The 27,135-nt window shown below is 51.8% G+C and overlaps 3 protein-coding genes and 1 long non-coding RNA gene across 5 annotated transcripts; 2 read left to right on the top strand and 2 right to left on the bottom strand.

Annotated features, from left to right (window-relative positions):
• Nucleotides 1-6,133: 6,133 nt before the first annotated feature.
• On the bottom strand, nucleotides 6,134-15,117 carry LOC134339779 (uncharacterized). Its single transcript, XR_010016447.1, has 3 exons — nucleotides 14,912-15,117; nucleotides 8,255-8,351; nucleotides 6,134-6,419 (listed from the first exon to the last, which is right to left on the bottom strand). It is a non-coding gene; the product is annotated as an uncharacterized LOC134339779 (long non-coding RNA).
• On the top strand, nucleotides 9,878-15,090 carry LOC134339777 (cystatin-2-like). The gene is made up of 3 exons (XM_063036547.1): nucleotides 9,878-10,080; nucleotides 13,665-13,775; nucleotides 14,955-15,090. The coding sequence occupies exons 1-3, from the start codon at nucleotides 9,907-9,909 to the stop codon at nucleotides 15,057-15,059; spliced, it is 390 nt and encodes a 129-aa protein (XP_062892617.1). The 5' UTR covers nucleotides 9,878-9,906; the 3' UTR covers nucleotides 15,060-15,090.
• Nucleotides 15,118-15,153: 36 nt separating the features above from the next.
• Nucleotides 15,154-18,079, top strand: LOC134339776 (cystatin-like). Its single transcript, XM_063036546.1, has 3 exons — nucleotides 15,154-15,392; nucleotides 17,457-17,570; nucleotides 17,736-18,079. The coding sequence occupies exons 1-3, from the start codon at nucleotides 15,186-15,188 to the stop codon at nucleotides 17,823-17,825; spliced, it is 411 nt and encodes a 136-aa protein (XP_062892616.1). The 5' UTR covers nucleotides 15,154-15,185; the 3' UTR covers nucleotides 17,826-18,079.
• Nucleotides 18,080-18,231: 152 nt separating this feature from the next.
• Nucleotides 18,232-26,484, bottom strand: LOC134339778 (barrier-to-autointegration factor A-like). Of its 2 annotated transcripts, XM_063036548.1 has the most exons (3): nucleotides 26,439-26,484; nucleotides 24,170-24,315; nucleotides 18,232-19,198 (listed from the first exon to the last, which is right to left on the bottom strand). In XM_063036548.1, the coding sequence occupies exons 1-3, from the start codon at nucleotides 26,482-26,484 to the stop codon at nucleotides 19,052-19,054; spliced, it is 339 nt and encodes a 112-aa protein (XP_062892618.1). In that variant the 3' UTR covers nucleotides 18,232-19,051. The 2 variants fall into 2 exon arrangements, 1 of the variants encoding a protein (XP_062892618.1); XR_010016446.1 differs by lacking the exons at nucleotides 24,170-24,315; nucleotides 26,439-26,484 and adding an exon at nucleotides 22,661-22,780 and having other exon boundaries at nucleotides 19,064-19,198.
• Nucleotides 26,485-27,135: the final 651 nt, after the last annotated feature.

Consider the following 27,135-nt stretch of genomic DNA (forward strand, 5'->3'; position numbering starts at 1 on the left):
TGTGTGTATATATATATATGCAAACACGAAGAATCCTGCAGATGCTGGAAATTCAAGCAACACACATCAAAGTTGCTGGTGAACGCAGCAGGCCAGGCAGCATCTCTAGGAAGAGGTACAGTCGACGTTTCTGGCCGAGACCCTTTGTCAGGACTAACTGTAGGAGGAGCTAGTAAGACATTTCGAAGTGGGAGTGAGAGGGGGAGATTCAAAATGATAGGAGAAGACAGGAGGGGGAGGGATGGAGCCAAGATCTGGGCAGGTGATTGGCAAAAGGGATATGAGAGGATAATGGCATCTCCCAGTAGCCACACATTTTAATTCCACATCCCATTCCCATTCTGATATGTCTATCGACGGCCTCCTCTACTGTAAAGATGAAGCGACACTCAGGTTGGAGGAACAACACCAATATTCCGTCTGGGTTGCCTCCAACCTGACGGCATGAACATTGACTTCTCTAACTTCCTCTACACATTGTTCTCTCTCTCTCTCCTTTTTCTCCCCCGTCCCTCTGACTATACCCCTTGCCCATCCTCTGGGTTTGCCCCCTCCCCCTTTTCCTTCTCCCTGGGCCTCCTGTCCATTATCCTCTCATATCCCTTTTGCCAATCACCTGTCCAGCTCTTGGCTCCATCCCTCCCCCTCCTGTCTTCTCCTACCATTTTGGATCTTCCCCTCTCCCTCCCACTTTTAAATCTCTTACTAGCTCTTCCTTCAGTTAGTCCTGACGAAGGGTCTCGGCCCGAAACGTCGACTGTACCTCTTCCTAGAGATGCTGTCTGGCCTGCTGCGTTCACCAGCAACTTTGATGTGTGTGTATGTATGTGTATATATATATATATATATATATAATTCTTCCGCAATAAAGCTTTTGCATTCTGAATCTGCCTGTGTCTGCAATGTTAACAGGGTAACATTAACAGCACTACCACCACGGGCTGTAGTGAGCTCGGTGATCGCGGTTAGACCCTGCACCTTGAACGGAGCGACAGGTCTCAGTCAGCGGTGCAATTTCAAACGTGGTGGGCGTGTCTAACAATAGAGCGCTGACATTTGAAAAGAGTGATGAGTAATTTCTTTAGCCAGAGCGATTCTTTGAAATTCTTTGCCAGAGGCGCTTTGGAGCCCAAGTCTTTATGTTTATTTAAGGCAGAGATTGATAGATTTTTGATTGGTCAGGGCAGGAAGGGATGAGGTGCGGAGGCGAAGGAGGTAGGAGATTCGGGGCTGATAGGAAATATGGATGAAATGACGCAGCAGACTCGAAGGCCTAATTTTGCTCCTATATCTTATGGTCTTAAAACTATATGAATCAAGGACATGACTGGCTGCATCACAGCCTGGCATGGGAACACCAAAACCTTCGAGTGGAAAATCCAACAAAATGTAGTGGATTCGTCCCAGTCCATCACGGGTAAACCCTCCCCACCATTGAGCACGTCTACATGAAACATTGCCATCGGAGGCAAGCAGCATCCATCATCAGAGACCCCCACCACCCAGGCCCTGCTCTCCTCTCGCTGCTGTCATCAGGTAGAAGGTACAAGAGCCTCGGGACTCACACCACGAGGTTCAGGAGTAGTTACTACCCCTCAACCATCAGGGTCTCCAACAAAAGGGGATAACTACATTCATCTATTGAGATGCCCCTACAACCAATCATATTACTTTAAGGACCGTTTATCTCATGTTCTCGTTATTTATTGATATTTGCATTTGCACAGTGTGTTGTCTTCTGCACTCCGGTTGATCTTTCACTGATCCAGTTTACAGTTACTATTCTATGGATTTGCTGAGTCTGCCCGCAGGAAAATGAATCTCAGGGTTGTATGTCGTGACCCTGATAATAAATTTCACTTTAGCTTTGACTACAGCTTATCGAATGTCCTGTACACTCAATGACAACTACATCAGGTGCCTCCTGCATCTAAAAAAGTGTCCGCTGAGTGTATGTTCATGATCTTCTGCTGTAGCCCGTCCGCTTCGAGGTTCGACGTGTTGTGTGTTCAGAGATGCAGTTCTGCACACCACTGTTGTAACACCTGGTTATTTGAACCAGTCTGGCCATTCTCCTCTTGTAACGAGTACAAAGTTGCCACAGAGACACTGAATGAAGCTGGTGGATACAAAAGACTTTTATTCAACAAAATGAGAAGCTCTCGGGAGAAGAGACCTCGCGACCCAATACTCTGTGACATTTTTATATGCCAAAGATCAAAGGCAAGAGCAGGACCATTCTATGGTTGCAATGTATCTACAGTGCTTCCTTTAGATTACATGTAGTTTTCAATCACCTCCCTCTTCGCACCCACACTCCAGACACCCAGAATGTGTGTTAATCAGCGTTGTCCGGTTTGCAATCGACTACATCGCACAGCTCAGGGAGAGTTATTGTTCAGGACTGCACTTTGAATTCAATCTACAATCCATGTTCAGGTCTGCAGATTCGTCGCTGGTCAAATTAATATTTGCCATATACCCGAACTCCTGAATAGGCCCTACCAGTCCACCCACTGATGAGCAAGGTGTTTTTTGCCATAGAACAGCCACTTACTAGATGCTTTGTTTCTGTTTTTCTGTGTTTCTTTGCACCATTCTCTGAAACGAGGAGCGGTGAACAGGAGGGCGTTTTGTTCACAAATTCATTCAGAACACCACTGCTAGACTTTGAGAGAGAACATCATTCGTGCCCGAGCTACTCTGCAATGGCTTCCTGTATATTTTGGGATTGATCTTAAAGTTTCCTTACTTGTTTTTAAAGTTCTTAATGGTCTGGGATAGAAGTCTATATCAGAGAATGTAAATCAAAGGACCATTTTTGTTTTTCATCCCGCTTGAGCTCTCGGGACTTCACCCACTGGTCTCTTAGTATTATTTCACAGCTCTCAGGCCTTCTCTATTCTCCGTAACCTTCGATTGCCTGGCCCTCACCACCTCATCTTCACCTTGGATGTTCAGCAAGTGGGTGGAGATGAGTCCATGGCCAAATCAGTCATGATCTTATTGAGTGGCGGAGCAGGCTCGACGGGCCAGATGGCCGACTCCCGCTCCTATTTCTTATGACCAGCAGAGTAAAGGTGGTGGCTGTGTGTAGATGAGTGACCACTCCTGGCTCGATACACACAGACACCCTGTAGAGATGTTTTGAGGCCTTTCTGACTGTAAGGTGCTCTTCCAGGTGGCCTCGGGGCTCATGTACCATCTTACCCTGGGTCTCGGCCTGAAACGTCGACTGCACCTCTTCCTACATATGCTGCTTGGCCTGCTGTGTTCACCAGCAACTTTGATGTATGTTGTCTGCGGGAAGAGTTCAGTTTCCCGGAACTGTCCCTTCCTCGAGGATCTTCAATATGCCAAGGTGAGCGATCAGTGCACTGGTGGTCTCGGGAGTGAGGGGCGGGGACACTGGAACCTGGTGGGGATTCACCAGATGCACCCTAAAGATATTCACGTGTTACTGAAAGCGAAGTGCCCGAGGAAGGTGCGGGACAGGATGTCCCGTGGGGTGCAAATAGTATCTGGGTTTCAACTCCCGGGCTGATTGCTTATTAACATAATTGTAGAATTAAACTGCAAATGTATGTTTTTATGCTTGCGCAATAAAGCTTTTGCATTCTGAGTCTGCCTGTGTTTGCAATGTTAACAGGGTGACTCGGTGAATGAGGTCGACCCAGCACTGACCACCAGAGACTATAGTGCGCTCAGCGATCGTGGTTACACCCAGCATCTCGATAGCAGCGACGAGTCTCAGTCAGTGGTGCAATTTCAAATGTGGCGGGTGTGTATGAGACCAGAGGACTCGGCCTCAGAATAGAGGGCCGTCCTGTTAGGAGGGAGAGCAGTAATTTCTTCAGACAGAGAGTGGTGAATCTGTAGAATTCGTTGCCACAGGCAAGCCTTTGAGTACGTTTAAGACAGAGATTGATAGATTCTCGACTGCTCAGGGTATGAAGTAATACGGGGAGAAGGCAGGAGATTGAGGGTTGGGAGAGAAAATGATGAAATGGCGGAGGAGATTCGACGGGCCAAATGGCCTAATTCTTCCTTTATATCTCACGGCCTTATGAAGTGTACTCATCACGGAAAATGTACCGTTTCACGTTCTAATCAGGAACACTCTCCAGAACCTCAATGTCCTTCCTCTCGTGGGGCGATCAGAACTATCCGCAACACTCCAGATCTGAGTTTTATGAAGTCTGTCACTCTAACCGGGTGAAGACTTTTGTCACAGTCAGACATGAAAGTGCTCAGTACCTTAACGTCGACAAAATCTCCAACCCCGGTCCTACTCCCCTTCACCTCCTCATCCCAACCCGTTACCCACGACTCAGTTCTTGCCAAATTCCATTTCATCCTGTCACTTCGCTTCCCGATCTGAACTTACCGTCGGCTGCACTCAGTCACAAACCATCGACTCCCGTCGGGCTCGTCGTCAGCGGCGACGATATCCAGACCACACTGCGGTTTCATCCCCGAAGGGAAAAGTTGCATTCTTTCCTCTGTCCCCGGCCCACCTGGCTTCACCAGTCGCGTTTGAACTTATCCTCATTCCCACATCATGTTTTTACATGCTGCCATCTTCCCCTTCTTCTCCAGCCCTGATGAAGGCTCTCGGCCCGAAACGGCGGCTGTTTATTCCTTTCCATAGATGCTGGGTTCCTTCACCATTTTGTGTGTCTATTAGTGAGGGGTTTAGGGAGAAGCGGTCGGGTGGAAGATGGAAGGGAGTTTGGGGAGGAAGGTGGGGAGAGATGGGAGGGAAGGGCGAGCGCTGTGGAGAGGAGGGTCGGGTAGGAGTGAAGGAGAGGACGAGTCCGGGAGCCGGAGGATTGTTGGAGTGTGTGGAGACGTTGAAGGAGGGGGAGCGGTGCTCCCACAGCAGAGCTCCTGTGCAGGGGAGGTGGGGCCGGGGTGGTGGAGGTTGAACAGCAGAGAGGAGGTGATGGGTGGCGACCTGCCGTACCCTCCCGGCCGGATACATGCGCACCCTTTTACAGAGCTTTCGAGGGGTTTTCCTCACCAGACTTGTATCAGGAGCCCAGACTGTGGTCCTTCCCCATCGAGCCCGGGCACTGGCTGTGCCGGCACGGCCCTGAAGCCTGGAGCCTGCCACTCGGCACCATTCCCCAGTGGCCCGGTGTAGGATGTTTTCATCATTCCACGCCCCTCTGACGGTAGGGTGCTCTTCCAGGGTGTGGAGCGGATAATTTACCGTGTGTCCCGGGACCTGAGGATCCCCACCTGCAAGAAGACTGCGCTTGATATCCCGGACTGTCCCTTCCACAGGAATCCTCTATATGCCTGGTCAGCGAGAGACAGGGAGATTTCATTAATCTGCCGGGGTACCGGTGGGGAATCTCTACTGGCTCCAATTTTTTCATTCTCTCTCTCTCTCTCCGCAGAGAATCATCTGTAGATTTCAAGTCTGGGACCGCCCGTGTCTCGGGAGCGTGCAGATGATTGATGAGCAGCGCATCAGGGTGGCAAAGTGACCGGACTGTAGGACCCCTGCGGTGCACACAGCTCTGCTGAAGCAACACTCCTGTCCCCAGGTCAAACGGATACTAACACGGCAATTTACCTGTGTGTGTGTGTGTGTGTATACGTACACTCTCTCACTAACATGCATTCCCCGGGCCACTATCTCTCTTCCTCTTTCTCACACACACCAAGTTTGAGTTGGAACTCCTGTATAATCGCTCGTCATGGACATCGAGGGGCCAAGTAACCCGCTTCTGTGCTCGACCGCTGTACGTTCTACGTTCGGTACTATCTGTGTTTCAACTCAACGGCTCACCAGTTATTATCATAATTGTATAATTAAGCCGTAAATGTATGTGTGTGTGTATATATATATGCAAACACGAAGAATCCTGCAGATGCTGGAAATTCAAGCAACACACATCAAAGTTGCTGGTGAACGCAGCAGGCCAGGCAGCATCTCTAGGAAGAGGTACAGTCGACGTTTCTGGCCGAGACCCTTTGTCAGGACTAACTGTAGGAGAAGCTAGTAAGAGATTTGAAAATGGGAGGGGAGGGGGAGATCCAAAATGACAGAAGAAGACAGGAGCAGGAGGGATGGAGCCAAGAGCTGTGTGTGTATGTATATATATATATATTTTATTCTCCCGCAATAAAGCTTTTGCATTCTGAATCTGCCTGTGTCATTTCACTTTAGCTTTGACTGTAGCTTATCGAATGTCTTGTACACTCAATGGCCACTACATCTGGTGCCTCCTGTATCTAAAAGAGTGGCCACTGACTGCAGTTCATGATCTCCTGCTGTAGCCCGTCCACTTCAAAGTTCGACATGTTGTGTGTTCAGAGATGCTCTTCCGCATACCACTGTTGCAACGGGTGGTTATTTGAGTTACTGTCGCCTTCCTGTCAGCTTGAACCAGTCTGGCCATTCCCCTCTGGTAACCAGAACAAAGTTGCCAGTGAGACACTGAATGAAGCTGGTGGATACAGAACAGTTTTATCCAACAAAATGAGAAGCTCTCGGAGGAAGAGGCCTCCCGACCCAATACTCTGTGACATTTTTGTATGCTAGAGATCAAAGGCAAGAGCAGGACCATTCTATAGTTGCAATGTATCTACAGTGCCTCCATTAGATTACGTGTAGTTTTCAATCACCTCCCGCTTCGTGCCCACACTCCAGCCACCCACAATGTGTGTTCGGCAGCGTTGTCCGGTCTGCAATCGACTCCAGCGCACAGCTCAGGTAGAGTTATTGTTCAGGACTGCACTTTCAATTCAATCTACAATCCACGTTCAGGTCTGCAGATTGATCGCTGGTGAAATTAATATTTGCCATATACCCCAACTCCAGAATACGCCCTGGCACTCCAACCACTCATGAGCAAGGTGTTTTTGCCCACAGAACAGCCACTTACTGGATGTTTTGTTACTGTTTTTGTGTTTTTCCGCACTATTCTCTGAAACGAGCAGCGGTGGACAGGTGGGCGTTTCGTACACAAAATCATTCAGAACACCAGCGCTAGACTTTGAGAGAGAACATCATTCCTGCCCGACCTACTCTGCAATGGCTTCCTGGATGTTTTGCAATTGATCTTAAAGTTTCCTTACTTCTTTTTAAAGTTCTTAATAGTCTGGGATCGAAGTCTATATGAGAGAATGTACATCAAAGGACCATTTTTGTTCTTAATCCCGTTCAAGCTCTCGGGTCTTCCCCCACTGGTCTCTTAGTATTATTTTACAGTTCTCATGCCCTCTCTCTTCTCCGTAACCTTCCATTCCCTGGCCCTGACCACCTCATCTTCACCTTATAAGTTCAGTCTCTCTTCCTCCCGCCTCCCCACCACCTCCCCACCCACCCGCAATCAGGAAGGCTTCAAAGCTTTTCCGCTTCTTCCTTGACAGAAGAACCACCCAATCCCACTCCCGCACCACCCTCCTCCGCCTGGCGGACACGGTCCTCACCCCTCTCTCTCTCTCCGAACCTGACGGCTAGCGAAGGGCGCCGGCACGGGCCCTACCTATGCCTACTCGTTCATGTCGGCTGCACAGAACGGCCTACGCTCGAAGGCTTCCCCGGTTCTAACCCCCAACTCCTCCCTCGCGGCACTGACGACAGCATCGGCGCCGTTTCATCCACCCACGCTGAGCTCGTCAATTTTATCAACCTTGGCTCTAACTTCCACCCTGCCCTTACATTCACTTGGTTCGTCTCTAACACCCACCTCTCCTTTCTTGTTCTCTCTGTCTCCGTATACAACCAGTCAACTGATATCTTTTATAAACCTGATTCCCATGGTTATCTTGACCATAATTCTTCCCACCCCATCTCCTGGAAAAATGCTATTTGCTTTTCTCAATCTCTTCATCTTCAGGACGAGGCTTTCCATTCCAGGACATCAGAGATGTCCTCCTTCTTTAAAGAACCGCTCCCCCCCCCCTCTATTGATGCTGCCCTCACCCGCATCTCCTCCATTTCCCGATCATACAAGCTCACACCATCTTCCCGCTGCCTTAATAGTGTTGGAGTCCCTTTTTTTCTTGCCTGCCCCTCCATTAACCTCCGCACCAAACACACCATCCGCCACAACTTCCACTGACCCCCCACGAACACTCCACCTTCCACAGGGATCGTTCCCTCCATAATTCCCTTGTCTATTCATCCCTCCCCACTAATCTCCTTCCAGGCACTTACCCCTGCAAGTGGCCTACCCTGCCCAGTCACCTCCACTGATCACCCCAAACTGTCCTTCCAGGTGAGGCAGCACTTCACCTGCGAATCTGCTGGAGTCGTCGAATGTGTTCAGTGCTCCTGACGCAGCCACCTCTCCATCGCTGAGACCTACTGTCGGCCGTGGGGGAGTGAAAATCTGAAAGAAAGTGTCAAACACGAATTGGTCAGATTTAGTGGAAACAGACAAACCAATTGCCTTTGTTCTTGCCATGTGCTTGACGGAATGGAGTCCGACATTTTGTGAGGGTGCCCTGTAGCCTCCATCTTGTGAACTGTTCGAGAACTGATTCTTCCTCAGGGGTAATCGAATCAGAACAATTGAACGTTGTGAGAATGGGTTTCTGCTAAACCTGAGAACATTCTCAGATAAGTTGTGCGTTGAGTACAATGGCAGGTTTCCAGAAGTCGTCTCGTTACCTCAATCCACTGTCTAAGTGACCTGGTTTGAACCAGAATCGAAGGAAACAGTAGAAGCTGTTTAGCTGTCGGACTAGATCCAGTGGGAAGGTGTTATAGGACAGTCAGATGACGCTGACACTGAAAGCAACATTTGAACTTGAATGGAATGAAAAGAAAGCAGAGGCTTCAAATGCATCATAGCGATAACCTCGAAGAGTCATCATCGCAAGGAAGAAATTGCATGCCAGGGGCTGGGAGAAGAAGGATCTATCTTCTGAACAATGGGAGATTCCCGATTGTGGTGATTTGAAGTGGAGGAGCGGTTTGAATGAGTATTGGTTCACAGAAAAGAGTAGAATTCATGTTTTAAGTTGTTGGCCTGTTACATTTTTGTTCGTGCAGAGGCGAAAAAGTGCAAGATTCGACTAATTTCGAGTTATGTGGCAGTTTACTGGCCTGGTTCAGTTGACGAACAGTCAACGCCGTAGGAAATTAAGGGGCCACTTCCAGCACCTGCACCACCACCACCCCCGTCTGCCACAAGCGAAACTTTTAATTCCGATTTCCATTCCCGTTTCCGTTCTGGCGTGTCGGTGCAAGGCCAAAATGTGGTTACCCTCAGGGTGGAGAAACAACACCTTATATTCCGTCTGGGAAGCCTTCACCACAATGTCATGAATATTAATTTTCTCCTTGTGGTATAAAAACGTTCCCCACCCCCTTCTTCCTGTTCCCAACTCTGACCTTTCACTTCTTATTACCTCCATCAGGGTCCCCTCCTCCTTCCCTTTCCCCTATGGTCCACTCTCCTCTCCCCTCTGGTTCCTTCCTCTCTCCCACTCACCCGGCTTCACCTATCACCTTCCAGCTAGCGTCCTTCCCCTCCCTCCAGCTGCTTGTCCAGACGTCTTTCCCCTTTCCTCTCAGTCCTGAAGAAAAGATCTTGGCCCAAAACCTCTCTTTTCCATCGTCCAGCCGAAGGGTCTCGGCCCGAAACGTCGATTGTACTTTCTTTTCCCACATAGATGCTGCCTGGCCTGCTGAGTTCCTTCATAATTTTGTGTTTGTGTACGCGTTGCTTTGGATTTCCAGCATCTGCTCCTTTCTCGTGTTTGCAATGTCACAAAAAGAAGTGGGGGGTTGGCGGATTTGGGGGCGGCAGCCCCGCAGAAAGATGGCGTGGCCAGAGCGGGGCGGAAGTAACGAGTGAAAAGCGGAGGAAGAGACGCCAACACCTGTTATTTGCTTTACTGCGGAGGAAGATCGGTGCGGTTCTGGTGGTGTTGGTGTTGATGTTGGGGGCGGCGGATGTGGGGGCGACCTCCATGCCGGGCGGCCTCAGCCCCGTGCCCACAGATGACCCCGGGGTGGTGAACGCGATGCGGGCAGCGGAGGAGTATTTCAATCGCAGATCCAACGACGAGTTTTACTCCATGGTGTCGAATGTGACATCGGCCGAAACAGAGGTGATGGGGAGGGAAATAGGAGGGGGAGGGGCGGGAGGAGGGCGGTGGGGGGGAGAGGGAGGGAGGAGAGGGGAAGGCAGGGAGGAGGGGTGGGAAGTGGGGAGTAGCGAGGAGTGAAAGAGGCAATGGAGAGGGGCAGGGAGGGGGGTAAGTGGGGAATAGACTGGGTGGGCAGAGGAGGGGAAGTGGGGAGGAGAGTGGGAAGGGGAAGGGTGGGAAGAGGGGGAGGGGAGGTGAGGATGGGGAGCTGAGATGGGATAAAAGGGGAGGAGGAGACGGAAGGAGGGGAGGTGAGGGAGGAGGAAGATATTGAGGGAGAGGGGGAGACGTAGAGGGAGGGAGAGTGGGAGGAGGGGTGGGAGCGGGGGAAGATCGGGTGGAGGTGTAAGGGAGGGGCAAGAGGAGGGGAGAGTGGGGAGAAGGGTGTGGGGGAGAGGGCGAGGGAGGATACGGAGAATCTGCACAGAGATATGTATAGGTTAAGTCAGTGGGCAAATGTCTGTCAGATGGAGTACAATGTTGGTAAATACGAGGTCATCCAGTTTGGAAGGAAAAAAGGACGAGCAGATTATTATTTAAATGGTAAAAGATTGCAGCATTCTGCTGTACAGAGGGACTCGGGAGTGCTTGCGCATGAATCACGAAAGGTTGGTTTGCATGTACAGCAGGCTATCAAGCAAATGATGTTAGCCTTTATTGCTGGAGGGATTGAATTCAAGAGCAGGGAGGTTATGCTGCAACTGTACTGGGTACTGGTGAGGCTGCACCTGGAGTACTGCGTGCAGTTCTGGTCTGCTTGCTTCAGGAAGGATATACTGGCTTTGGAGGTTCACCATGTTGAGACTAGAGAGGAGGGTGTGAGACTATAAGCAGAGATTGAAATGCCTGGGACTGTACTTGCTGGAAATCAGAAAAATGAGAAGAAATCTTAGAGAAAAATACAATTATGAAAGAGATAGAGCCAGGAACGTTCTTTGCACTGGTAGGTGAGACTAGAACTAGGGGACATAGCCTCAAGATTCAGGGCAGTAGATTTAATTGGGGAAAGGCAAATTACGATGCTATAAGGCTGGAACTTGCTAGTGTGAATTGGGATGATGTTTTTGCAGGGAAATGTACTATGGACATGAGGTCGATGTTTAGAGATCTCTTGCGAGATGTAAGGGATAAATTTGTCCCGGTGAGGAAGATAAAGAGTGGTAGCGTGAAGGAACCATGGGTGACAAGTGAGGTGGAAAATCTAGTCAGGTGGAAGAAGGCAGCATACATGAGGTTTAGGAAGCAAGGATCAGATGGGTCTATTGAGGAATATAGGGAAGCAAGAAAGGAGCTTAAGAAGGGGCTGAGAAGAGCAAGAAGGGGGCATGAGAAGGCCTTGGCGAGTAGGGTAAAGGAAAACCTCAAGGCATTCTTCAATTATGTGAAGAAAAAAAGGATGACAGGAGTGAAGGTAGGACCGATTAGAGATAAAGGTGGGAAGATGTGCCTGGAGGCTGTGGAAGTGAGCGAGGTCCTCAATGAATACTTTTCTTCGGTATTCACCAATGAGTGGGAACTTGATGATGGTGAGGACAATATGAGTGAGGTTGATGTTCTGGAGCATGTTGATATTAAGGGAGAGGAGGTGTTGGAGTTGTTAAAATACATTAGGACGGATAAGTCCCCGGGGCCTGACGGAATATTCCCCAGGCTGCTCCACGAGGCGAGAGAATAGATTGCTGAGCCTCTGGCTAGGATCTTTATGTCCTCGTTGTCCACGGGAATGGTACCGGAGGATTGGAGGGAGGCGAATGTTGTTCCCTTGTTCAAAAAAGGTAGTAGGGATAGTCCGAGTAATTATAGACCAGTGAGCCTTACATCTGTGGTGGGAAAGCTGTTGGAAAAGATTCTTAGAGATAGGATCTCTGGGCATTTACAGAATCATGGTCTGATCAGGGACAGTCAGCATGGCTTTGCAAACGGCAGATCGTGTCTAACAAGCCTGATAGAGTTCTTTGAGGAGGTGACCAGGCATATAGATGAGGGTAGTGCAGTTGATGTGATCTACATGGATTTTAGTAAGGCATTTGACAAGGTTCCACACGGTAGGCTTATTCAGAAAGTCAGAAGGCATGGGATCCAGGGAGGTTTGGCCAGGTGGATTCAGAATTGGCTTGCCTGCAGAAGGCAGAGGGTCGTGGTGGAGGGAGTCCATTCAGATTGGAGGTTTGTGACTAGTGGTGTCCCACAAGGATCTGTTCTGGGACCTCCACTTTTCGTGATTTTTATTAACGACCTGGATTTGGGATAGAAGGGTGGGTTGGCAAGTTTGCAGACGACACAAAGGTTGGTGGTGTTGTAGATAGTGTAGAGGATTGTCAAAGATTGCAGAGAGACATTGATAGGATGCAGAAGTGGGCTGAGAAGTGGCAGATGGAGTTCAACCCGGAGAAGTGTGAGGTGGTACACTTTGGAAGGACAAACTCCAAGGCAGAGTACAAAGTAAATGGCAGGATACTTGGTAGTGTGGAGCAGCAGAGGGATCTCGGGGTACATGTCCACAGATCCCTGAAAGTTGCCTGACAGGAGGATAGGGTAGTTAAGAAAGCTTATGGGGTGTTAGCTTTCATAAGTCGAGGGATAGAGTTTAAGAGTCGCGATGTAATGATGCAGCTCTATAAAACTCTGGTTAGGCCACACTTGGAGTACTGTGTCCAGTTCTGGTCACCTCACTATAGGAAGGATGTGGAAGCATTGGAAAGGGTACAGAAGAGATTTACCAGGATGCTGCCTGGTTTTGAAAGTATGCATTATGATCAGAGATTAAGGGAGCTAGGGCTTTACTCTTTGGAGAGAAGGAGGATGAGAGGAGACATGATAGAGGTGTACAAGATAATAAGAGGAATAGATAGAGTGGATAGCCAGCGCCTCTTCCCCAGGGCACCACTGCTCAATACAAGAGGACATGGCTTTAAGGTAAGGGGTGGGAAGTTCAAGGGGGATATTAGAGGAAGGTTTTTTACTCAGAGAGTGGTTGGTGCGTGGAATGCACTGCCTGAGTCAGTGGTGGAGGCAGATACACTCGTGAAGTTTAAGAGACTACTGGACAGGTATATGGAGGAATCTAAGGTGGGGGCTTATATAGGAGGCAGGGTTTGAGGGTCGGCACAATATTGTGGGCCGAAGGGCCTGTACTGTGCTGTTATATTCTATGTTCTATGTTCTATTAAGACAGAGATGAGGAGGAACTGCTTTTCCCAGAGAGTGGTGAATCTGTGGAATTCTCTGCCCAATGAAGCAGTGGAGGCTGCCTCAGTAAATATATTTAAGACAAGGTTGGATAGATTTTTGCATAGTAGGGGAATTAAGGGTTATTGGGAAAAGGCAGGTGGGTGGAGATGAGTCCAAGGTCAGATCAGTCATGATCTTATTGAGTGGCGGAGCGGGCTCGACGGGCCGGATGGCCGACTCCTGCTCCTATTTCTTATGACCAGCAGAGTAAAGGTGGTGGGTGTGTGCAGATGGGTGACCACTCCTGGCTCGATACACACAGACACCCTGTAGAGATGTTTTGAGGCCTTTCTGACTGTAATGTGCTCTTGCAGGTGGTGGCGGGGTTCCTGTACTATCTCACCCTGGAGCTGAGAACCACCGTCTGCAGGAAGAGTTCTCTTTCCCAGGACTGTCCCTTCCACGAGGATCCTCAATATGCCAAGGTGAGCGATCAGTGCACTGGTGGTCTCGGGAGTGAGGGGCGGGGGTCCTGTCCCCAGGGACACTGGAACCTGGTGGGGATTCATGAATCTGCTGGGGTACCGGCGGGAAACTCTTTTAATACTGGCCTCTGCTTTTCCCCGGAGACAATGACCTGTAAATTTCAAGTCCTGCAGCAACTGTGGGTCGGGCCCACGCAGGTGACTGAATCTTCTTGCTCCAGGACGGCCAAGTGACCGGTCTGTAGGACCCCGGCGGCACACAGCGTGGCGCGCACCGCTCAGCTAAAGCAATAATTCTGATCACCAGGTCAAATGGATACGAATACAGCACTTTACCACGGCCCGGGGCGCCTCGTAATGCAATCTCCACAACGCATACAGACAAACGCGAGTGTGTATACACTCGCTCAGTAATATACATTCCCCAGGCTACTATCTCTCTCTCTCTCTTTCACACGCCATCTTTGAGTTGGAACCCTTGAAAGATGGCTCGTCATAGACATCGAGGGGCCAAATAACCCGCTCCTGTGCCAGACCGCTGTACGTTCTGTGCTCAGTAGTATTTGGGCTCCAACTCGCGGGCTGACCAGTTATTACCATAATTGTATACTGTAATTAATCTGCAAATGTATATTTTTATACTTGCGCAATAAAGTTTTTGCATTCTTAGTCTGCCTGTGTTTGCAATGTTAACAGGGTAACTGACTGCATGAGGTTAACACAGTACTGACCGCCACGGACTATAGTGAGCCCAGCGATCGTGGTTAGACCCAGCATCTCGATAGGAGCGACCAGTCTCAGTCAGTGCTGTAATTTCAAACATGGCGGGAGTGTGTGAGACCAGAGGACTCGGCCTCCGAAAAGAAGGTCGTCCTTTTAGGAGGGAGAGGAGTAATTTCTTCAGCCAGAGTGTGGTGAATCTGTGGAATTGGTTGCCACAAGCAAGCCTTTACGTTTAAGACAGATTGACAGAATCTTGATTGGTCAGGGCATAAAGTGACACGGGAAGAAGGCAGGAGATCGGGGGCTGGGAGGGAAAATGATGAAATGGCGGAGGAGATTCGACGGGCCAAATGGCCTAATTCTGCCTTCATATCTCACGGCCTTATAAAGTGTATTCATCATGGAGAATGTACCGTTTCCCGTTCTCATGCAGGTTTTCTCGTTTCTTTTCCATAGATGTTGAGTTCCTCCAGCATTTTGTGTTTCTGTGCGCGTTGCTTTGGATTTCCAGCATCTACTCCTTTCTCGTGTTTGCAATGTCACAAAAAGACCAAGACGTAGGGAGATTGCGAATTTGGGGGCGGAAGCCCCGCAGAAAGATGGCGTGGCCAGTGCGGGGCGGAAGTGACGAGCGAAGGGCGGAGGAAATGACGCCAACGCCTGTTATTTTCTTTACTGCGTAGTAAGATGGGTCCGATTCTGGTGGTGGTTTTGGTGTTGATGTTGGCGGCGGCGAAGGTGGGGGCGACCTCCATGCCGGGCGGCCTCAGCCCCGTGGCTACAGATGACCCCGGGGTTCTGAACGCAATCGGGGTGGTGGAGGAGGACTTCAACCGCAGGTCCAACAACGAGCTTCACACCGCGGTGTCGAATGTGATATCTGCCCAAAAACAGGTGATGGGGAGGGAAATAGGGGGAGGGGGAGGGTAGGGAGGGATGGGGAAGGCTGGGTAGGGAGGGAGGCGGAAGGGGTAGGTGGGGAGGGGAGGGAAAAGGGGTGGGTGGGGAGGCGAGGGGGAAGGGGTGGGGAGGGGAGGCGAGGGGGCGGTGGGGAGGGAGGGGGCGGTGGGGAGGGATGGGGAAGGCTGGGTAGGGAGGGAGGCGGAAGGGGTGGGTGGGGAGGCAAGGGGGAAGGGTGGGTGGGGAGGCGAGGGGGAAGGGTGGAGAGGGAGCGGGAAGGGTGGGTGGGGAGCGGAGTGAGGGGGAAGGCTGGGTAGGGAGGGAGGCGGAAGGGGTAGGTGGGGAGGGGAGGAAGAAGGGGTAGGTGGGGAGGGAGCTGGAAGGGTGGGTGGGGAAGGGAGGGAGGGGGAAGGCTGGGTAGGGAGGGAGGCGGAAGGGGTAGGTGGGGAGGGGAGGGAAAAGGGGTGGGTGGGGAGGCGAGGGGGAAGTGGGGAGGGGAGGCGAGGGGGCGGGTGGGTGGGGAGGGATGGGGAAGGCTGGGTAGGGAGGGAGGCGGAAGGGGTGGGTGGGGAGGGGAGGGGGAAGGGTGGGGAGGGGAGGCAAGGGGGCGGTGGGGAGGGAGGGGGCGGAGGGGAGGGATGGGGAAGGCTGGGTAGGGAGGGAGGCGGAAGGGGTGGGTGGGGAGGCGAGGGGGAAGGGGTGGGTGGGGAGGGGGAAGGGTGGAGAGGGAGCGGGAAGGGTGGGTGGGGAGGGGAGTGAGGGGGAAGGCTGGGTAGGGAGGGAGGCGGAAGGGGTAGGTGGGGAGGGGAGGGAGAAGGGGTAGGTGGGGAGGGAGCGGGAAGGGTGGGTGGGGAGGGAGGGGGAAAGCTGGGTAGGGAGGGAGGCGGAAGGGGTAGGTGGGGAGGAGAGGGAAAAGGGGTGGGTGGGGAGGTGAGGGGGAAGTGGGGAGGGGAGGCGAGGGGGCGGGTGGGTGGGGCGAGATGGGGAAGGCTGGGTAGGGAGGGAGGCGGAAGGGGTGGGTGGGGAGGGGAGGGGGAAGGGTGGGGAGGGGAGGCGAGGGGGCGGTGGGGAGGGAGGGGGGGTGGGGAGGGATGGGGAAGGCTGGGTAGGGAGGGAGTCTGAAGGGGTGGGTGGGGAGGCGAGGGGGAAGGGGTGGGTGGGGAGGGGGGAAGGGTGGAGAGGGAGCGGGAAGGGTGGGTGGGGAGGGGAGTGAGGGGGAAGGCTGGGTAGGGAGGGAGGCGGAAGGGGTAGGTGGGGAGGGAGAAGGGGTGGGTGGGGAGGCGAGGGGGCTGTGGGGAGGGAGGGGGCGGGGTGGGTGGGGAGGGATGGGGAAGGCTGGGTAGGGAGGGAGGCAGATGGGGTGGGTGGGGAGGTGAGGGAGAAGGGGTGGGTGGGGAGGGGAGAGGGAAGGGTGGGGAGGGAGCGGGAAGGGTGGGTGGGGAGGGGGAAGGGTGGGGAGGGAGCAGGAAGGGTGGGTGGGGAGGGGAGGGAGTGGGAAGGGTGGGTAGGGAGGGAGGGGGAAGGGATAGGTGGGTGGGGAGGGCGTGGGAAGGGGTGGGGAGGTGAGGGGGCGGTGGGGAGGGATGGGGCGGGGTGGGTGGGGAGGGAGGGGGAAGGGGAGGGAAGGATGTGAGGGTGGATGAATACAGAGCTCTGGTGGGGGACTGTCTTATTGATACTGAGCTCCAGATGATTCGTATCGCATCATTGAACAAAGGGGATGGCGATGGACTTTAGGATGGGGAGGGTGAGGAGAGTAGGGTAGGGTGGGGAGAGGAGGTGATAATGTGGGCAGGGGAGGAGGGGGTCGAGAGGGGAGCGGGGTTAGGGTGGGGAGGGGAAGTGGGGGAGGAGAGGGAGAGAATACGGAGAGGGGGCTTGTGGAGTGTGAGGTGAGGAAGGGATGGGAAGGAAGGGGAAGTGCTGAGGAGTGGAGAGTCGAGTAGGGGCGAGGGAGGGGAAGTTTGCAGGAGGTGGGGAGCAGAGCGCCAGTGTGGGGGAATTCCCCGAGGCCCAGTGAAAGTAGTTTGTCAGTCGCTGCGCTTCTGACTCTTGCAGGTGGTGTCGGGGTTAATGTACCACCTCTCCCTGGCGCTGAGAACCACCGTCTGCAGGAAGGTTGAACCTCGTTCAGAGAACTGCCCCTTTCACCAGGACCCTCAATATGCCAAGGTGAGTGATCAGTGCGCTGGTGGTCTCGGACGAGAGGTGGGGGAGGCGAGTGGGGGGGGGGGTCCCGTCCCCGTTGCAGACTGGAACATGGTGGGGATTCATGTATCTGCCGGGGTACCAGCGGGGAGCTGAATTTTAATACTGGCCTCTTGTTTCTCCCCGCAGAGAACGACCTGTAGATATAAAGTCTGGTACCGCCCGTGGATCGGGCACATGGAGGTGAACAGTGCTGAATGCCACGAGGTGTTACCATGACCGGACTGTAGGACCCTGGGGCGCACACAGCTCTGCGAAAGCAATAATACTGATCAGCACTTTACCACAGCCCCGGGCGCCTACGTAACCGAGGGCCAGATCGCCCCACAGCCTCTGCTCGACCTTTATCCGTTCTATGCTCAGCAGTATTTGCGTTTCAACTCACGGGCTGACCAGTTATTACCATAATTGTATAATTAAGCTGCAAATGTACATGTTTTTTAATCTTGCACAATAAAGCTTTTGCATTCTGAGTCTGCCCGTGTTTGCAAAGTTAACGGGGTAACTCGGTGAATGAGGTCGGCCCAGCACTGGCCACCACGGACTGTGGTGAGCTCGGCGGTCAGTCAAGAATTCTTTTAATTTCAAGCATAATAGAATATCTGACACCTTGTACGGTCAGTGGGCACTTTTATCGATACCTCCTGCTCCTAATATAGCCACTGGGTGTACGTTTGTGGTCTTCTGTCGCTGTAGCCACTGTTCGAATTGAAAACATTCACTTCAATCTTCGAAGGTGCTGTGCGCTCAGAGATGTTGTTCCGCACACCACCGGTGTAACGGGTGGTTATTTGAGTTACTGCCGCCTTCCCGTCAGCTTGAACCAGGCTGGCCGTTCTCCTCTCCCATTAAACAAGGCGATTTTGCCCACTGAACTGCCACTCGCTGGATTTTTTTTTTAAATTATCACACCATTGTCCAAACTCTGTGAAAATCCCAGGAGATCAGCCGTTTCTGAGATCCTCAAACCACCCAGTCTGTGACTTGGCTCAAAGGGCCGACTCGTTCCTGTATCTCAATAAATAAAATTTTTTTTAAAGTCTCTTAGATCATCTTTCTCCCCGACTCTAGTGTGCAGCCTGAGCGATGACAGAACCTCTGGACCGTGCCTGCGTGCTTTTGGGCATTGAGTTGGCGCCGGGTGAGTTAGCGAGCAGATGTACTGGTGTATCTGATAAATCGGACACTGAATGTATAAAGGGTTAGATGTGCCACATTCACCAAATCAAAACACACAATTTTTACACCAAAATGTCCATATTAGGGCCATTCTGAGCTACTGACACAAATGGCCTCTCATTCATTCATGCATTTATTAATAAATCAGCTTTTTACAGCGTAAAATCTGAAAGACCCCGGTGATTTCGGGTCACTATGATCCATAAAGAGCGATTAAGGATTAGTGGGAGGGTTTTCGGGAAGGTTTTGTCTCCGGGCCGCTGCCTTCAGAGGAACGCGTCGCACCACTCCTTCAGGCAACGGTAGCAGTCCTCCGACTGTCTGTTGCCCGCGTAGCATACCTGTCTCATCCAGGTCTTGAAGACGGCCTTGTCCTGCTTCAGCAGCAAGAATTGGCCCAGCACGTCCTTGGCCTGCATCGGGAGGGAGCGGAGAACAGGAAAAGGCGTTAAACACGCGCGCACGCACACACAAAAACTCAGGAACTCAGCAGGTCAAGCAACATCTATCCACAAACTTCAGCTCGTTTCCAGGAGAACGGGGTTGAGATGGAAAATGAATCGGCCATCATTCAATGGCAGGCAGACTCGATGGGCCTAATTCTGCTCCTAAATCGTATGGTTGTGTACACTGGAATTTAGAAGGATGAGAGGGGATCTGATTGAAACATAGAAGATTATTAGGGAATTGGACCAGAGGCAGGAAACATGTTCCCGATGTTGGGGGAGTCCAGAACCAGAGGCCACAGTTTAAGAATAAGGGGTAGACCATTTAGAACGGAGTTGAGGAAAAACTTTTTCACACAGAGGGTTGTGGATCTGTGGAACGCTCTGCCTCAGAAGGCAGTGGAGGCCAATTCTCTGGATTCTTTCCAGAAAGAGTTAGATAGAGCTCTTAAAGATAACGGAGTGAAGGGAGATGGGGAGAAGGCAGGAAAAGGGTACTGATTGTGGATGATCAGCCATGATCACAGTGAATGGTGGTGCTGGCTCGAAGGGCCGAATGGCCTACTCCTGCACCTATTGTCTATTGTCATTTACTACATTTATCCCATTTTCCCCCTCAACTCTACCCCCACTCCCCCCCCCACCACCACCTACATAATTGGGGCAGCTTAGAATTTGCTCACCAGCTGTGGTCCAGTGTCCACGGACCGTAAGACCACCGATCGTCAGCACACTATCAGACCCTAGGGCTTGTGAGTAGCTCTCTTTCAGACCAGTGAAGTTCGGCGTGTTCCCTTCGACTGGTTTTTACTGAAAGCATCCTATCCGTATGGATCGTGGCTTGGCCTGGCAGCTGCCCGACCCGAGACCGAGACACCACAGAGAGTTGGGCACATCGCCACCCTTCACCCCCCCCCCACCCTCCACGGACTCTGTCTACGGTTCTCGCTGCCTCGGTAAAGCAGCCGGAATAATCAAAGAGCCCACCTCGGGACATTCTCCCTGCTCCCCCTAGGCAGAACAGGGTAGCATAGTACGGGCTGTTCAGGTCACGATGTTAGCCCTTTCCTGCCCGCCACGCCGCCGGCGTTTCGGGCAGCGATGAAAGTCCTCCGACTCTGGCAACGTTCAGGGCTTCCTTCATCGTGTCAGTGGCTTCCCCTCGGTTTTCACTCCAGTCAGTCCCGGGTGGAGGCTCGGGAATACTGTCGCACTCAGATGGAGAATGATTCTTCACTGCTGTGTCCGTAACAGTTTCGTCTGACCAGTCAGCGTTGTTGGCCCCGAACCTGGAGGACCGGCGGACCTCTCTCAGTCTGACCTCTCCCCTTTGACCTGGCATGGGTCAAGAGCCAAAGAGTCCGGCCAACGTAGCTCTCTGGTTCACTGAAGCAGGCAAGCCTCCAAACCTTACGACACAGTTGTAGTCCTCTCAGAGGCCATGATGTTCTACAAACATTTTAACCTACTCTAGGATGAATCTAAGCCTTCCCTCCATTTCTCTGTCATCCATGGCGCTTCAAAGTCTCTTACAAGCGTGCACCGTGCTCCCACCACTCTGCGTAAGAAAAATCAACTTCCCTCCCGCCCCATATACTTGCCTCCAGTCACCTTAAAATTATTCCCTCTCATATTAGCCATTTCTGCCCTAGGGAAGGGTCACTGACCCTCCACTGTGTCTCTGCCTCTCCTCGCCCTATACACTCCTGCAACTACAAAAGCATCAGAGCGCGTCCCAGCAGGGGCAAGGACAGCTTCCGTCCTGCTGTTAAATGACATGGTCCCCGACTGCGACAAAACTGATTCTCGTCCTTACGATCTACCTCCGCGTGGGATGGCTCCCTGATTGACTGCCAACACAGCGCTTTCGGAATCGGTTTAATATCACCGGCATATGTTGTGAAATTTGTTAAATTTGCGGCAGCAGCACAATGCAAGACATGATCATAGAGTAAGTACGTATATATGTGTGTGTGTGTGTGTGTGTGTGTGTGTGTGTGTTAAATAAACAGAGCAAAAAATAGGAAATAAAAAAGTAGTGAGGTAGTGTTCATGGGTTCAATGTCCATTCAGAAATCGGATGGCAGAGGGGAATAACCTGTTCCTGAATCCTGGGTGTGTGCCTTCAGGCTCCTGTACCTCCTCCCTGATGGTAACATCAGCCCATAAAACACAGGAGCAGAATTAGGCCATTTGGCCCATCGAGTCTGCTCCAACATTCAATCATGGCTGATCCTTCTTTCCCCTCCTCAGCCCCAGTTCCCGGCCTTCTCCCCGTAACCTTTGATGCCGTGTCCAATCAAGAACCTATCAAGCTCTGCCTTAAATACACCCAATAACCTGGCCTCCACAGCTGCCTGTGGCAAGAAATTCCACAAATTCACCTCCCCCTGGTGAAAGAAATTTCTCCCCATCTCTGTTTTAAATGGACGCCCCTCTATCCTGAGGTTGTGCCCTCTTGTCCTAGACTCCCCCACCATGGGAAACATCCTTTCCACATTTACTCTGTCTAGGCCTTTCAACATTTGAAAGGTTTCAATGAGATCCCCCCTCATCCTTCTGAATTCCAGCGAGTACAGACCCAGAGCTTCCAAATGTTCCTTGTATAATAACCCTTTCATTCCTGGAATCATCCTTGTGAACCTCCTCTGGGCCCTCTCCAATGCCAGCACATCTTTTCTAGGATGAGGGGCCCAAAACTGTTCACAATACTCCAGGTGAGGCCTCACCAGTGCCTTATAAAGCCCCAGTTTCACATCCCTGCTCTTGTATTCTCGACCTCTTGAAATGAATTCTAACATTGCATTTGCCTTCCTCACCACTGACTCAACAATGAGAAGAGGGCATGTCCTGGGTGGTGGGGGTCCTTAATGACGGACGCCGCCTTTCTGAGGCATCGCTCCTTGAAGATGTCCTGGATACGACGGAGGCTGGTGTCCATGATGGAACTGACTGAGTTTACAACTCTCTGCAGCTTGTTTCGATCCTGTGCAGTAGCCCCCCCCCCCTCCCCAATGTCAGATGGTGATATGGCTGGACGGCAGTCTCTGTAACTGTAACACTTTGTGGTGATTTTCCCTCCCTGTAGCTCGATGTACTGCTGTTACGCGATCATCAGCATGGTCGGCAGGTAAAATAAAGCCTTTCACTGTGCCGCAGAAATGGAGCCGTAGAGAACTCTAGCTCTGAAATGGGCCCTGCCCAGCCGATCTTCTGCCCCGGCCCCTTGACCTGCAACCCGGGCCATAGCCCTCCATCCCCCTCCCATCCATCGACCTATCCGAACTTCTCCTTAAGTAAAAAGGTTACATTCCCCACTTGCCCTGGCAGCGCGCCCCCGCCCTCTGAGCGAAGCATTTTCCCCTCAGGTTCCCCCTTAAATATCTCACCCGGCACCCTCAAACCACGAGCTGTAAGTTCTTGTCTGACCTGACCCCAGTCGGAAGCGCCTGCTTGCATTGACCATTGTGTGAACGTTTCGGTAACATTTGAGTGGTCTTGGATATATGCTGTTTGAGTAAGCATTCTTGTTCGTTTAAATAATTTATTACGGGTAATATGTATAAACAGGCGGATTGCGTACGTCATCACGCTACCACGTGGTACGTGCGCGCCTCGCTTGAAGTCAACACAAAAGTTAGACCCCCGTTACCGGACACCCGTGTCTTCCTGTGAATTAGTTTAATGTTACAAAGCGTTACACCCTCTGGATACCTCGATCGAATCTCCCCTCATCCTGTGTCCCAGGAAATAAGATCCACCTTTCCCGGTAGCTCAGGTCTCACGTCCCGGCAACATCCTTGTAAAATTTCTCTGCGCCCTTTCAATCTCATTGACATCTTTGCTGTCGGTCGGTGACCGGAACTACACACAATACTCCAAATTAGGTCCCGTCCACGTCTTGTGGAACGTCAACATCACACCTCATTATTTAGTTCATCACAATAATAAATCAGTTCTCTAATTTAACTCATTATTGCTCAGCCCCCACAACAAGGTTTGGTTTTTGTGAAGGATTTTAGGGTTTCTCAGATGGGAGACGAGAGGGCGTACAGGAGCGGGATGTACCAGCTGGTGGAGCGGTGCCCCAGCAACAACCTGGCACTCAACTTCAGTAAGACCAAAGAGCTGATTGTGGACTTCAGGAAGGGTAAGATGCGGGGACACGTACCAATCCTCACAGAGGGATCAGAGGTGGAGAGAGTGAGCAGCTTCAAGTTCCTGGGGTTCAACATCTCTGAGGATCTAACCTGGTCCCAACATATCGATGCAACTACAAGGAAGGCACGACAGCAGCTATATTTCATTAGGAGTTTGAGGAGATTTGCTTTGTCACCTAAAACACTCGCCAATTTCTACAGATGTACCGTGGAGAGCATTCTGACCATTTGGTATGGGGGTGCGGTGGGGGCTACTGCACAGGATTGGAAGAAGCTACAGAGAGTTGTAAACTCAGTCAGCTCCATCATGGGTACCAGCCTCCATGGTATCCGGGACATCTTCAAGGAGCGGTACCTTATTAAGGACCCCCACCACCCAGGACATGCCTTGTTCTCATTGTCACCATCAGGGAGGAGGTACAGAAGCCGGAAAGCACACACTCAACGATTCAGGAACAGCTTCTTCCCCTCTGCCATCCGGTTTCTCAATATACATTGAACACATGAACACTACTTCACTTTTTAAAAAAAATTCTACTTATTTAATTTAACTATTGAATTTACATGTACTTACTGTAATTCACAATTATTTTCTATATTATTATTTTCTTCTATTGTGCTGCTGCCACAAAGACAACAAATTTCACAACATGTGCCGGTGATATTAACCTGCTTCTGATTCTAATGTCGTCCTTGCCAATCCCGGCCCCTTGGATCAGAGGGAGGAGCCATTCCCCAACCACCGCCACCCCCCCCCTCCCGTCTCCACCCCTCTCACCTTGCAGAAGCCCTTCTCCTCCAGGCGGCCCCCGAGGACCAGTCCGATTCCAGCCAGCTCCCTGACGGACTTCTCCTTCATCGGTTCCAGCACAAAGTTCTTGTGCTTCTGCGACGTCGTGGCGACGGGGTGGAGAAGAGTTTTCTCTGGGAGGAAACACGAAGATGTCATTATCAGCGGGGTGTAAGGACCCCGGGGCCTGACTGGCTGCATCACAACCTGGTATGGGAACACCAGCGCCTTTGAACAGAAAATCCTACAAAAGGGCGGTGGGTTCGGCCCAGTACATCACCGGTTACCATTGAGCACATCTACGTGAAACGCTGTCATAGGAAAGCAGCGTCCATCAACAGAGATCCCCACAACCCAGGCCGTGCTCTCTTCTCGCTGCTGCCATCAGGTAGAAGGTACAAGAGCCTCAGGACTCGCACCACCAGGTTCAGGAACAGTTACTACCCCTCAACCATCAGGCTCCTGAACAAAAGAGGGTAACTACACTCACTTGCCCATCCATTGAGATGTTCCCTCAACCAATGATCTCACTTTACGGACTCTTTATCTCATGTTCTCGTTATTTATTGCAATTTCTTTATATTTGCATTTGCACAGTTAGTTGTCTTCTGCACTCTGGTTGATCTTTCATTGATCCTGTTTACAGTTACTATTCTATAGATTTGCTGAGTATGCCCGCAGGAAAATGGATCTCGGGGGTGTACGTATATGATGAGGTATATCTACTTTGAGAAGACACAGCACAGCCCCTGCTTCATTAGGAGTATGAGGAGATTCGGAGTGACTCCAAAGACTCCTTGTAAGTTTCTGCAGATGTTCCACGGAGAGTATCCTGTCTGGTTTGGACCCACCTCCCTTAGAGAACAGGGTCAGAAAAAGCTGCAGAGAGCTGTAAATTCACCCTGTTCATGCCCCCCCCCCACCATCGAGGACATCTTCAAGTGGCGATTTCTCCATCGTTAAGGACCCCCACCACCCAGGACATGCCCTCTTCTCATTGCTACCATCAGGGAGGAGGCGCAGGAGTCTCAACATTTTAGGTACAGCTTCTTCCCCTCCGCCACCAGATTTCTAAACAGTCCATGGGCTGGCCACATACTTTGCACAGCCGACATTGATCTACGCATAATTAGCCAGTCGGCAAAGTCCAATAAGAAGAAGTTAGGATTAAACAGAGTGGCCATTGTGTGAGTGGGGAGTTGAGGCTTTGGCGAGAAGAGCAGTTTTTTTCTTTCTTATTACACATTTAGTGCAGTGGAGATGCCAGACGGGATAGCGGAATGCTTGGGGGATGTGGGAAGGCAGGGAGACCTCCAGTGTCCCTGATATCTACAGCTGCAAGAGGTTCATCCAGCTGCAGCTTCTAACAGTCCGTGTCAAGGAGTTGGAGCTGGAAATGGATGAACTCCGGATCGGTCGGGAGGCTGAGGAGGTAGCTACACCCAAGGTGCAGGACACAGGGCAAAGAGTGGAACTTTCGCTCTGCATTTCTCACTGGACAGGTCAGAAGGAGTTTTACCCTGAATCTTATCCCAGGAGTGTGTGATGGGATAGTGTAAGAGAGCGCCATCTAGTGTCCGACCCTGGGAGTGTGTGATGGGACAGTGTAGAGAGATCGCCATCTAGTGTCCGGCCCTGGGAGTGTGTGATGGGACAGTGTAGAGAGATCGCCATCTAGTGTCCTTTCCTGAGAGTGTGTAATGGGATTGTGTATAAAGGGAGCTTCAGTCTGTGTCTGACCCCAGGTGTGTGTGATGGGACGGTGTAGATGGAGCTTCACTCTGTATCTGACCCCGGGAGTGTGTGATGGGACGGTGTGGAGGGATCTTCACTCTGTGTCTGACCCCGGGGGTGTGTGATGGGACGGTGTAGAGGGAGCTTCACTCTGTGTCTGACCCCGGGAGTGTGTGATGGGACGGTGTAGAGGGAGCTTCACTCTGTGTCTGACCCCGGGAGTGTGTGATGAGACGGTGTAGAGGGAGCTTCACTCTGTGTCTGACCCCGGGAGTGTGTGATGGGACGGTGTAGAGGGTGTTTCACTCTGTGTCTGACCCCGGGAGTGTGTGATGAGACGGTGTAGAGGGAGCTTCACTCTGTGTCTGACCCCGGGAGTGAGTGATGGGACGGTGTAGAGGGAGTTTCACTCTGTGCCTGACCCCCGGGAGTGTGGCAGACACTCCGGACGGTGCGGAGCGAGCGCCATCTAGTGTCCAAGGAGCAAACAGAAGTGACAAACTCCTCCCGAACACTCACTCACCTTTATCCAAGTTTTCATGATTGATAATAGAAGTTCGCAATTCCATCTCGGGCTGCTAGCGAACTGCGCTTGTCTCCGCTTCCTTCGTCTCTGCTGCTTTGAAGCGGGACGCGTCGAGGGGAAGGCAGCCCAGACTGTCACAAAGGTGAGCCTTTGTGACCTGACCAACAGCTGCTGGGGGACCAGGCCCACTGTGACGTCCCGCGTCTGTCAGTGGAGGACGGGGGAGGGGAGGCGGGGGGTTGTGTCAGACTGCCAGGGCTCGTCTCCCCCGCTCTCCGGGGACAGATTTTCTGCGCTGGTGGGCCCGGAATTTATTCGCACAAGGGGCGATGAATCTCCGGAGTCCTCAACACAAGTCGGAACTGTGATCGTTGGAGCACAGGAGACCAGGCTCGATGGGCTGAATGGCCGAATTCTGCTCCAGCGGTCTTGTAGAAAGTAGAGGGTGGGGCGTTACCATGGCGGTCAGCGTAACGCTTCACAGCGCCAGCAATCGGGGTTCAAATCCTGTCTCCGTCAGTAAAGAGACGGCAACCCCTCCCTCCCCCGACTGCATTGAGTTCCTCCGGGCGCCCGGGTTTCCTCCCAATTTGCAAGCGCATACGGGTTAGGCTTAGTGAGTTGCGGGCACGCTATGGTAGCGCCAGAAGTGCGACGGCACTCGATCTCGGGCCTGAAACGTCGACTGTTTACT

The sequence above is a fragment of the Mobula hypostoma genome, chromosome 30 (assembly GCF_963921235.1).
Source record: "Mobula hypostoma chromosome 30, sMobHyp1.1, whole genome shotgun sequence".
Taxonomy (NCBI): Eukaryota; Metazoa; Chordata; class Chondrichthyes; order Myliobatiformes; family Myliobatidae; genus Mobula; species Mobula hypostoma.